The sequence below is a fragment of the Chaetura pelagica genome, unplaced genomic scaffold, assembly GCF_000747805.2.
Source record: "Chaetura pelagica isolate M959 unplaced genomic scaffold, ChaPel_1.0 scaffold1064, whole genome shotgun sequence".
In the NCBI taxonomy this organism is placed as follows: Eukaryota; Metazoa; Chordata; class Aves; order Apodiformes; family Apodidae; genus Chaetura; species Chaetura pelagica.
In genome coordinates, this window is record NW_009953063.1 from 548,224 (window position 1) to 560,626 (window position 12,403).

The 12,403-nt window shown below is 51.2% G+C and overlaps 1 protein-coding gene across 1 annotated transcript in view; it reads right to left on the minus strand.

Annotated features, from left to right (window-relative positions):
- Positions 1-6,621: 6,621 nt before the first annotated feature.
- The window catches only part of ZC3H12A (zinc finger CCCH-type containing 12A), a 13,139-nt gene continuing 7,357 nt past the window's right edge, over positions 6,622-12,403 (minus strand). Inside the window, exons 2-5 of the mRNA XM_009996701.1 lie at positions 9,323-9,462; positions 8,377-8,611; positions 7,734-7,840; positions 6,622-7,628 (exon numbers count right to left, since the gene is read on the minus strand). Coding sequence (XP_009995003.1) covers positions 6,622-7,628; positions 7,734-7,840; positions 8,377-8,611; positions 9,323-9,462 — 1,489 coding nt within the window. The remainder of the gene's footprint in view (positions 7,629-7,733; positions 7,841-8,376; positions 8,612-9,322; positions 9,463-12,403) is intronic.

Sequence of the window (12,403 nt, forward strand, 5' to 3'; positions counted from 1 at the left end):
CTCCCCCAGTGCCTGCTGATCTGCTTCAAGAGCTGCTGGGACGGCATCTTCCCAGCTCACCAGGAGGTAACTGCCCCAGCACGTCCAGCACCGCGGGGCTGCGGGGAGCTCCGGCCTGCAGGATGTGTCTGAGGCCGCTGACACGGTGCGATGGGGGTCCTATGGTGCCAGGGGGCTGCAGGGCAGGGTCCCTGGCCAGGGCTGGTGCCAGAGCCCCCCAGGCTGCTCTGCCCCTGCACATGTCACCCAGCTGTGGGGTGGCTTCCAGCTCAGCTCGGCGCTGCAGGGGAGGCTGGAAAGCGGCAGCGAGGGCAGCGAGGAAGACGACAGGGACTCTGCGCTGGACTCGGGGCAGGCAGGTGGGTCCCCGGGCTGGGCAGAAGGGGGGTCCTGGTGCCAAGGGCAGGCAGAGGGTGTGGGGAGGCCGGTGGGAGCAGCGCTGTGGTGCCAGCCCCGCAGGGTGGGAGCCAGACCGTGCTGGGGAGGCTGGAGGCGCTGGAGGCCGACGTGCGCTACCTCTGCACCGAGCTGGGCGCCGAGAAGCTGCTGTGGAGCAGCCGGTTCCTGGAGCTGCTGCGGGAGCTGCAGGGGCTGCGCCAAAGGGTGAGTCCCCCGCAGACCCCCAGGCCCCTCTGTCCCCTCTGGGACACCAGGGCCTCACACCCTGTCCCAGCTGCAGGAACGGCCCTGGCGCTGGGACAGAGGCAACAGCCCCGAGCCCCCTGGGGAGGCCGAGGATCAAAGTGCCAGCGGGAGTGAGGGAGAGACCCTGGCAGGTAGGGCCCCTGCACCAGTGCCTGGGCAGCACTGGGAGCTCCCACACCCAGCTGAGCTCTGCCCCTTGGTGCTGTTGAAGGACGGCGGTGGATGGAGCCACCTTGGCAGCAGGGCCCTTGCCCAGGGACGCTTCTGGGGCCAGCAGCTCCGTGACTAATGGTAAAGGTGAGTGAAGGTGTAAGCAGGGTTGGCAAGATGAGAAGAAGCCACATGTCCCTCCCTGGCCCAGGCCAGGACAGCATGGTCCTGGCTGGGTTCTCGTGCCCCTGTACCCGGCTCTGTGCCGCGGTGCCAGCGGGCCCTGTCCCGTCCTGCCCAGTCCTGCCTCTGCACAACCGCAGCCGTTTCCCAGAAGGAACCAGCAGGAGGCAGCTCAGCCTGAGCTGCTGCCCAGGGCAGGTCACAGCCCCCGTGAGGGCTGACTGCACCTCAGGCATGTTGTCTGTGGTAGAACCCAGCAAGAAGCATCTTCCTGATCCACTGCAACTTGTTGGGACTAAGGTCACTGCCAGCTCCTCAGCCCCTTACAGAAGCTGGAGACACAGGGGCCACATCTGGATTGCAAAACTCAAGTGACACCCTGTTTACTTCCTCCTTGCCCAGATCAGTCACCTCCATCAGCTGCTCCACATGCATGTTGCAAGTCTCAGCCAGTTCCTTGTGACAGCCCTCAGGAGGAACTAGCTCTGCTGGGGTGCCCGAAGGGCTCCCATCCCTGGGGTAGGACTCATCCAGGGACGTTGTGCCATGACAGCTCCAACCCTGATGGGAGCAGGCTGGAGCTGCACCAACCGCATGAGGCACAGCTGGGGAAATGCCCCTCCAGCCAGGGAGCTGGAGAAGAGGTCCTCATACTCCTGCAGCCCTGAGACCTGACTGCCAGCCACCTACAGGAACCCTTCCATTCTGGTCCATGGAAACTGTCTCCAGAGCCTTGACCACGGCCTCTGCACCTGCCCTGGGGAGCGAGCTGGGTGCAGGGACAGGCACCCACAGCCAACAGGGATCAGTCCTCGCAACATGTCCGTGCAACACCCTGCACCATCAGGGACCTGATGCAATGCAAATAGCAGCCTGACTCATGCTGCACCAACCTGGCTCCTGCTCAGCATTTGAGGTGGGACAGCCTCACACTGCTCAGAAATACCAAATAAATCAGGTCCTGGGAATGAGCCACTCCTGCTGCAGCAAAACCCCAGCCCAAACTGGCCATCCCCCTCTCCCACAGGAATCCCAAAGCATCCCCGGAGCCACCTCAGCAGCTCCAGGGGTTCAATGGCCACAAGGACCCGGCTCTGCCGCAGCTCAGCCCCCCGACAGGCACCTCCCCTCCAGCCCAGGGCAGGCGGCAGCTCTGCCCCCGGCAGGGGCAGGGGCTGGAGATGAAGCAGCAGCAGCAGCCCTGGCCAACACTTCCTCGCTGCCGGGGCAGCCCCGGTGCAGCACCCGCCAGCTGCCAAAACCTTTCCCCCGAGCCAACACTCCAGGCAAATCCTCCTGACCTATTGCTCAACCAGGCACTGCATCCGCTCCAGAACATTTGTGCATCTCCACGCTCTGGGGGGGGGCTCAAGAGCTCCTCGCTCTCGGCCCCAGGGGCAGAGCTGGTCACTTCCACCCCCACTGTGGGAAGAGGTCCAGCTTTGCTCAGGGCAGCCCGTACCAGGAGAGCCTGAGATGACAAGAAAGCACTTCTGATACCTTCATGCAAGTCTTGAGGGAAAGCTTTCCAAAGGAGAATAACCCTGGCCTTGGGGAATGCAAGGATATGCAGGATCTAAGCTTCGAGGAAGGCTGGTGACAAGTGAACCGAAAAAACGTGTGGCTGGAGGGGCAGCACTGGGGAACACCAGCCACGCTCTGCCAGCCCCAGCACAGCAGCAGCCCTTCACCTCGGGGTTGGGTGGGAACAGGCAGATACTGAACCCGCTTCCTTGTCTGGTGGCATCACAGCAGCCCCATGCAGTGCCCCACGTGCCATGACAGAGCAGCCCCTTCCCATGGCCCTACAGGAGCCTTGGGCCAGATTCCTGCCTCTGGAAACGCCTTCGAACTTTAGAGTTGAGCTAGCCACATCCTGGAAATCCCCTGGTGGGAGGAAGCCGGATAGGTTCAAACCAGCAAGTAAGTTCAACCAGCAAGAGCCCTCGGCAGCTGGGGCAGGGAGAGGGGAGCAAACGCAGCAGCACCAGGGGTCTGATCCCAGCCAGACTGGGAGCACGGGCTTTGTCCACTACCCAGAACAGGAAAAGGAGGGACCAGAACCCAGCAGTCTCTACAACCCTGACCTCTGCCACAGCACAGCTTTTTTTCCCTGCCAAGGCACCCAAGGAAGCAGTAAAGCCACAGGATGAGTCTTGAAAACTCCACAAAGCAGGAGCATGAGCAGGGAGGCAGCTCCTCTGACTCAGTGGGGAAGGAAAAGTGCAGCACTGGCAGTTCCAACCAGCAATCCCCACATTTCCCCAGCAGCACAGGGGACAGAGGGATGTGGGGCAGATGGGACAGCAGCACTTACCTTGGGACACAGGATGCTCCAGTCTCACAACCACTGAGGTCTTGTGTGAGAAAAAGGGAGAACTCATCGCAACAGTGGCTGGGTTTCCAGTGTGTGTCCTGGGTAACTTGGCAGCACCCACAGCTGCACTTCATGGGAATCATTCTGACCAGATTTGTGCTGGAGACTGGCCCTCCCAAACTGCTGTGTGTGCCACCAGGCCTGTCACTGCAATAGAAAAGTTTTCACAACCAAAATCAGTCACCACCAGCTCTTCCCTTCCTGGTTATGATAATGAACCTCTGTGCTCTGTGCTGATTCTTTCAGTTCTATCAGTCCAGCTTTGAAAGAAATAAACATCCTGCAAAACTAAAATTGTCTAATACAGTATTTTACTGGAAGACCAGCCTTAAGATCCTGTAGCATGTTGCAACTACAGGCTTCACTACAAACAGCAGAAAAGTCCTCCCCTGGTTAAAAGGTCTGATCAAACCTGAGAAACACAATCTCTCCCTGCCAGCATGTACAGAGCCACATAAGCTCCCTCCAGGTGGCATTGCCCAGAACAGCCTTCCCCCCCCCCAGCCAATAAATGACCTTTCAGACTGAGACTCAGATTTGTTTTTTGAAACAAAGCACTGTCTCCAGGAGCAGCTGCTCTTCTTGTTTTTTATTAACTGGAAATAGCCATTTCTCTGTATTATATTAACAGAATCACAGAATGGAGAAGGTTGGAAGATCATAAGGTTCCAACCTCCCACTAGACCAGGCTGCACAAGCCTCATCCAGCCTGTCCTTGAACACCACCAGGGTGGGGGCTTCCACAACTTCCCTGGGCAACCTATTCCTGTGCCTTCAGAGCACAAATCTGAATAGAGACCATAAAGTTATTCAACAAGTCAGGTAAGAACATGCTGCACTGCAGTAGAGCAGGTGGGAGGGGAAGATGTTTATACAGAAATGTGAGCATTGATATTCCTACTGCATTTCCTCCCCAGTTCTTAACAAAGCTTTAGAGCAAAGTCTTGACATATCACACTTAGTATATTATAATGCTGAGCATCTGGTACAGATGTACTACATAACTGGATAAAACTGTATCCACAGCCTGGTTATTCCAAAACAAGGAGGGCTCTGCTGCTCCTGAACACCCAGAACACCCACCACCGAGGCTGGTGCTCACAGGGCACTCACCTCCTCAGGATTACTCAATAAACTGAACACAGGACATGCTGGCATCTGCCACAACTGCTGGGTTTTTTTCTGACCTGCTGCACTGCATCAGTACCAAGCCTGTCGATTCCTGGCCCGCCCCTGCCATCAAACTGCATGTGGAGATCCTAGGGATGAAGGATCAATTCTCTGACCTTCCTGGAAAGCTGAAGTGTTCAATGGTCTTCCAAAAAGCCACGCGACACCAAATCAATTCAACTCAGCAGTTTTTATTGGTATAACACAAGTTCTTCGCCATGGCTTCGGCACAGCTGCCTCCATCCAGCACCTACACTCTGCACTGCATCATGATACAGGAAGTTCGGCAAAATGTCAGCTCAAGTAGAACATGTTAATCTTCTGATTGCAGGAGAAGCAGCACACATCAGCATTCCACCAGAAGAACAAAACACACCAAGTAGCACAAAGGCCGAGTTGAGAATAGTACTAATTATAAACAGCAGCAAGCAGCAAGTTGCTGGACAATAACATTAAAAAACATTTTTCCTGTAATTTACAAATATGCAAAGTATCAGGTTACTTAAAATTAAGAAGCATTTTGCTTACTAACATGAAACATTACTAATTAGTAATGTATCATAATTAACCAGGTATACAGGTTTCTGCGTCCCTGTGGTTTTCATGGCACATGGTGCCAGTCGGGGTAGGTCACGCCTGGGACAGTCAGAGGGAAGAACAGGAACAGACAAAACCATTCCCGAGGAGGGCTCTCAGGAACAGCTCTATCCCACTCTCCCCTTCATGATTTGCCACTCAATGACCTTGGTTTAACCACAAGATGGACATATTTAAGAAAACATAACAAAACACACAGATACAATGTGTATCAACAAATCAATTGCTTCTGGCCTGCAAGTGCAAGAAACATCTTTGCATTCTAAGCACAATGAAATTCCAGGACCAGAACCAATTACTACAGCAATTGGTTTTGCATATTTTAAATCTGTTACAGTATCTACAGTAAAAAACATATTGCAGAGTAAGAGGGAATGAAAAGGGAACAGTCTTACCAAGTCTTATTCTACATTTTTGGGTGGTGCTATAGTGTGACAAAGCTGAAGGGGACAAAAAAATATTAGTTAAAAAGATGAAGCAACAGCTTTAAAGAAAGTAATATTAAGGAATCCTCAGGAACAGTACTGGCAGCAGCCCAGACATGACTACAGCTGTTCTACTGAATGCTCAAAACTATTGCTGTCTGAAGACAAAAGGCACAAGGTCATAAATCCTTCTTGTCAGTGTTGTACAGAGATAGCAGGACAGGCTGCCAGGTCAATGTTTTGGAGCAACATCAGCAGCATGGCCACCCACAAGTTCTGACAACAGCATTTTTCAGCGAACACCAAACACACAGCTCAAGGTTAGTTCTGGAGCACTGACCGGGCTCTCATCCTGAGGAAGGATTGCACTCCTAGCTCCTCTTATTTCTGGGAGCTGATCAGTTTTCTAAGCACTTGTGGTACATAGTGGAGAATTACCTCATGTCAGGAAGGTAAGCTTAAGTTGCAGGGGTATGAAAAGCATCACTGAAGAAGTGCACAATAACCCAAAGTCAGCTAAACCTAGCTTCATACTAGATTTATAATGCAACATTTTTCACATATCTGCATGGTAGGATTTAGCCAAGAGGCTTTGTTAAGAGCTAAGAAACAGCCTTGACAATGCATTCCCATCTTCACAAATGCAAAGGTAGTATCCCCTTATCTTTCCAAAGCCCCCAGAGTCCTCTCCTGATGCCTGATCTTACATTAAGCCATCTCAAAATCAAAGCAAATAGGAGGAGTAAGGTCACATTCAGTTCTGAACAACGGCAGGAATTGCAGGTGTACCTGACTCAGACAGCCCTGAAGGAAAACTTCTGCTCTGAAGCTGCAGCCTCTTCTGTTCAGCACCCAGAGCCTCTGGGAACATGGGACCCTACAGCTGCCTAGGAGGGGCACAGTTATGTCCAGACCACAATTTGCTGTGAGCACAAAACATCTATATCTGGCCTCCAACTGGAGCCTGGTACTTCCAAGGAATAAAGAGGAGCCCTCAGAAGGCATCTATGGCAGCTACAGAGTGCAAACACTTCCTCTCAAGCTTCATATGCCTGGCTGCCCTCAGCATCAGCCTCAGATACCTGGGTTCTGAGACTTGTAGGTCAGGATCTCGGCAGCCAACTTCTGGGGATCCAAGAGCCGAGGGAAGCGGCTCATCACAGCATCAACCAGGTGGGGATGGAATATGCCACACAGCTTGACATGCACGTTGGCTCGCTCCTCTGCAAACTGGTCAGACACAGCCCACTGGCAGGAGTCCCCATAGGCTGCCCCTGGGGCCCTGGGCACGGGGCGGGGGTCCCGCACAGCCGGGGGTCTCACCTGAGGCAGCGCGTAGGGCTCAGACCAGAAGTCGCGGGAGTGCGGCGCAGCGCCGTACTCGGCAGGCAGGCTGTGCTGCCCAGCACCGGCCACGGGCACTGCATAGCCTGGGAAAGAGCGAGGGGGGCCCGAGTGAGAGAGCTCAGGGCTGTACTGCATGAAGCTAGAACCAGAGGAAGAGGATTTGTGGGAACCAGGCTTGTAGGGGACCAGACCATTTTGCTCTAAGCTGGGAGAGTGTGGGTAGACGGGTCTCTGCCGGCAGCAGGCACAGACTGCCACCGGGTCCGCCTGGGAATGGTCACAGTGACTGGCAGATCTGTAAGGCCACATGTCAGACAGTTGGTTCTCCAGAGACCCAATGCCTGAGTCAAGATGCTCCTGAGAGAGGTAAGACAGAGAGTCCATGTGAGGCTGCTGGTACCTGTCAGAGGACCTGTGGCTCCCACTGCTGGGAGGGACACTGCCTGACACGCAGCCTTTGACCTGCACTGGAGCATCATTGGGCTTTGTTTTGTGGGCCGAGCTTTTCCACTCTGCAGAGACCTTCTGCAGGGAGCTTTTATCACTCTCTGTGGGCACAGAGCACAAGAGCTCTGCCTGGGAACCTCTTTTGCCCTTTTTGTCATCCAAGGCACTGGTACTGGTAGGAGACGACTTTGCATTGGCTCGGAGTTCATCAGCTAATGAGCGCTGGGGCTGATTGATCCTTTCAGGGTGGTAGAATTTACACTTAATTCCATAAGTGCATTTCTTCCCTGCAAGGAAACACAGAGCATGAAATAACTAACCAAATTTTACTAAATGCATGAATTACATCTGCCCAGATGCCCCAGTCTTCATGTTTAGAAGGCATGTCTTACCATAAGGGCACTGTTGTTTCTTGTGTTCTGGCACCAAAGGTTTCTTTCTGAGAAAGTTATCCAGGCTGGGGCCATGTCGCCCTAAAGGATCATCTGGAGGCATAAACCTAAAGAAAAATAAATCTCCGTAAGAAGCAGTTTGTTTTCTTGGGTCAGGGTTTCACTTCTTCTAAAAGTCTCCCATTTCCAAAATTAAAAGATAACTGAGCCCTAAAACACTTTCTCATTTCACTGCAGTGACAGCTCTCCTGTCGCCTAGTGAGGACTGGCATGAAGTGCTTCACCTCAGGCACAGATGATCTGTTGCTGACCAGAATTAGTGCTTGCTGCTGGGCCTGCTAATGATTGTCCTGTGAAGAAATCAAGTCCTGGAGCTCTCCTAGGAACTCAACAACAGCAGAACTCTTAGCTCCAAACCATGAACATCTATTAGGATTACTCCAATTCCTCACACCTTTGTACCTCACCACAGCTGGGCAAGTTCTTCCCACCACACTTCCTCCTACCCAGAAATATCTGTACAGGATTTCTTTTTCATTTTGTACCAGCATTTTGTTCTTTTCAGGCAACACCTGCCATTGTTTCATTAAAACGTCAGCCTCCTCACACAGATCTTTTGCAGAAGCCAAGAATGGGACCATACTTGTCGTTCACAAAGGAGTACATCAGCAGGCGCTCCTCAATGAACTTCTTCCACTCAGGACGCTCGTTCTGCAGGTCCCGGTAGGTGTCGTTGGACACCACGATGCCATCAGACTCATGTGCCAGTTTCACAATGAACCGATCATCGTAACAGACAACACGCTTCCCTCCAACCCGTCTGGAAGGAGTGAAGACCAGAATTTTCTTCTTTTCAAGGTCACGGAGAATGTACTGGTCTAGAACAAAGACATCTGTGAACACACAGCCCAGAGATCTGCACACAGATCAGGTAACAGTATAAATAAATGACAAATGTAAAGTCATTTCCTCTCTCCACAACCCAGCCTGTATCCTCTTTTCTTACACCATCCATCAGGCTGTCTGAGGTGGATTCTTGCCATGGAGCCTGCAAGGCAGCTGAGGACACATACAGCAAGTCCCATCCACCATCCTTTGCATGGAACATACAGTTTGCATTTGACTGGCAGGCCATGTCTCATGTGGTGCCTGACTGCAGATTTCTGAGCAGAGTTACCTAGAAATTTCAGCTGTTTGCAAGTTCAGAGCAAACTCCCCTCAATTTGAATAATTCTGACTAAACTCCCATCAAGCTTAACTTTTAGCATGTAGAAATCCTGTACAGCCCACAGTGCCAAATATAGCATGATATGTCCCTGAAAGAGGAAAATGAAAGTAACAAAAGAAGTCAGGGAGCAGAGCAGTGTTACAGTTTCGTTCTCTGAAATTATTCCAACTGGTGCAGGCAAGAACTTGCTTGTGGGAAAAGTTAATGACTAATTCTCACTGGTCAGCTCAGTTTACTGGCTCTCCTACTGCTCAGATCTTCCATTCATAAGTTAATTACCAACTAGCCAGAACTTTGCAAGTTCATTAAGTGACAAAGCAGTGAGCCTGAAAGGCAACCTTTGGTTGTTATATTTCCACACCTGTTATAAGTACATCTGGTCGTGGCTGCTCCTTTCTCCAGGATGGCACAAAGACTGTAATATCCTTGTGTCCCCTGTCCCAAAACCACTGGACAGCCAGAAGGATACCTCGGCAGGAGAACACTTCTTTATTTCCATGGCTACATCAAAAAAGAAAAGAGTGTCAATACTCAGGTTATGTACAGGCTTGTCAAGCAATGTTCTGAGGAAATGGACCCAGAAATTCAGAGAGCCTTTCATGAAGAAGCAGTAGAGCAGCACAATCAGCACTTGCTGCTCCTCTTGTGTAAACAGCAGCACTAGGATCTTCACAGACTTATTGCTGCTTTTAACACAATAAACACAGAGATCCTCAGTGGGAAGGAGGAAGCAGCTATAGCTGTTGCAGCTGCTCTGAAATGGAGCCTCTGCTTCAACTCTGGACTCTAGATCTTTATTTTTAGTCCTGAGTATAACGTGATCTTGTACACCCTTTGTCCTATTCTGCCAGCTAGCACCAGGGGCTAACCTCTGCCAGTGTAAACTGCTGCCTCACTAGGTGTTTTGCTTGGAAGGTTAAAGAAAACAATACATTTTGTCTTGTCAGTTACAAACACACTACTACTTGCATGAAATAGCAACATGTCCTGCTTAAGGATCAGCACTGAATGTCTAAAGAGCACTTGGCAGGATGAGAACAAAGTTTGACAGCAGTGTCAGAAGCCAAGTACCAGTGCAAAAAGCTGCTGCTTTATTATTCATTAGGTCATATCAATAAGATTCCAGGAGTTCTAAGAGGAAACTACCACTCCTGTTTTACAAACGACAGTATTTACAGTGTAATCAGTAATCTGTTGATAATGGCTCTGGCAAACTTTCAGCATTTCTGTATTACAGCCCAGCTTGTCATCCTGGGGATCTAACAGCCTGTTTCAGGAGGACACTCAGGTAAGATGCACTATACTGGAGACAACTGGCTGCACAGTTCAGCAAGACTTTCCCCAACTGGGCACTACCCCTGCCCCAAGTCTCACTCTTCCTATCTACCCCTGAATGACCTTTCAGCTCTCCTCACCACTTCACATGCTAGTGAGCTCATTTAATGATTACTGGGGAGCTCACAGCCCAGCAGAGACACTTCCAAGAACACTATTACCACAGTCCAACTGCACCACCAGAAAGTAACTTTATTTCTCTTCCTGTCTTCTCCCTTCTCTTAAGCCATTAAGAAAATTAAAGAATTGGATCAAAATGTTCTATAAGAACTACACATTCAACACCAGAAGTAACATCTAAAGAGACACCCAACACACCTTCATTAAGAATCCAATTACACGAAGGCTTACATTAGCAATCAGAAGAAAGATGCTCTAACAGTTTCCTCTCGTGTCAGCCTGGTTTTCCCTTTGCTGGCCAGACACAGACTGCTGCAGTTTTTTAGAGATAAATGAGAAAGGCAGATTTTTTTTTTTGTTGAGTCCCTGCTACCAACCTCGAATCTACAGAAGGTAGCTAACTGGGCTGATCTGATTTGGCAGCAGCCAAGAAAAAATTCCCTTAGAAGGAAGTAAAAGCTAATTTCCACTACGATTTGCATATGTTTGTCAAGAGCTGTTCAGGGAGGCCGCTGTACACACTGCAAATGAATCAGCAGGGAACATCACACCATCAATACAGGAAGTTTCAGAATGGAATTCCCCTTTTAGCAAATTGCTTAAAAAAAGCCAGACTGCTTTCCTCATGTCAAACTCCATCCTATCAGCAGCATTATTACCGCCTGGCCTGAGTCACATTTGCTGTGATCTCTCCTGTGCTTTTGGGATAACCTGCATGGGTAAGAGGCTCCTCATTCAAAACCAACAACCAATTCTGTTGTTTAAGCCTGAGCACTTATCTAAGGTAAACTTCACTGCAAGAGTCACACTTATCAGCCCAGGCCTCACAATGGGCTATTTTCCTCAAGTGACTGCAGTGCTGCTGGAGAGCCCAGCACAGACACCCAGATGCTCCAGCCCTGCTCCATTGCCACCAGAATTCCTCAGGACTCACAGCAGACTGCACCCCCTCTTTCCTCAGTCCTGTTCTCAGAACTGTCAACCAGGGCTTAGAGAAAACCACACCTGCAAACACGTCTCTGCTCAGCACTTTCACCTCAGACAAAGCCTTGAGCAACGCACACAGCAGCTCTCTGGGCACCCTGGGTCTTGGGCTCTTGTTTTTCTTATAAAAAGGTCTGTGTGCACAAACACACATTATAAGATCTATGAAGCTAAAACACAGTGAAGGAGGCTTGTTTTGGAACTGCAACAATAAAACCCAATTAAGAAACTTGATGCGTTAATTTCATGGAGCTCAGACCCCCTGTGTGGAGGTGGGGGTGCAGCAGCAGGGTTGGGGTGGGGGCAGACAGTGCTCACCATCGTGGTGAGCAAAACCAAAGGTGGAAGTAGTGATGAGGATAATAAATACCCAGCCCACAGCGAGATTCTGGGTGCTCCATTGATATTAGGGCTCCTGCACTCCCAAGTTACTGTTCCAACAGGCTGCCCTGCTTGTGGTGCCTGACCCCCCCTCCACCATCCACGCCAGGACACTGAGATGCTGGGGGCCAGTGACTGCCCTGCCCTGGTGACACCAGAGGGCCCCTGTGCCATCCCACCTCTTCTCTACGCTGTGCAGAAATTTAACCAAAACACAAGAGCAACAACTTGACTGATGACTGGTCTCCAGTGAGGAGAGAACTCCATATTACAAAGCCTTCTCTAATTAAACCTGTAATTACTTATTGAGCAACTTCCTGCTACAGAAACTTACATAAAGCCATTAGGTAAGAGAACAATGTATCTTCAGTTACCCTTCTCAGCAGCCCAAAAGAGGGAAGTGCCCCTTGTCCCAGGCCCACTCCAGCCTGAGCCCTGTGCCCACGGGCTGGCAGCGACAGCGGGCAGGAGAGGCCAGCAAAGCAGGTCACGCCTGCAGATGTGATGCTCGTGTTCGGGAGAGCTACGTGTGCGGCTGAGGTGCCTCGGAAAGTATGAGCAGCCCCTGCCGGGCACCCCGCACGCCCGGCAGCCGCACCGAGCGCCTCGGGGGGGCCCGCCC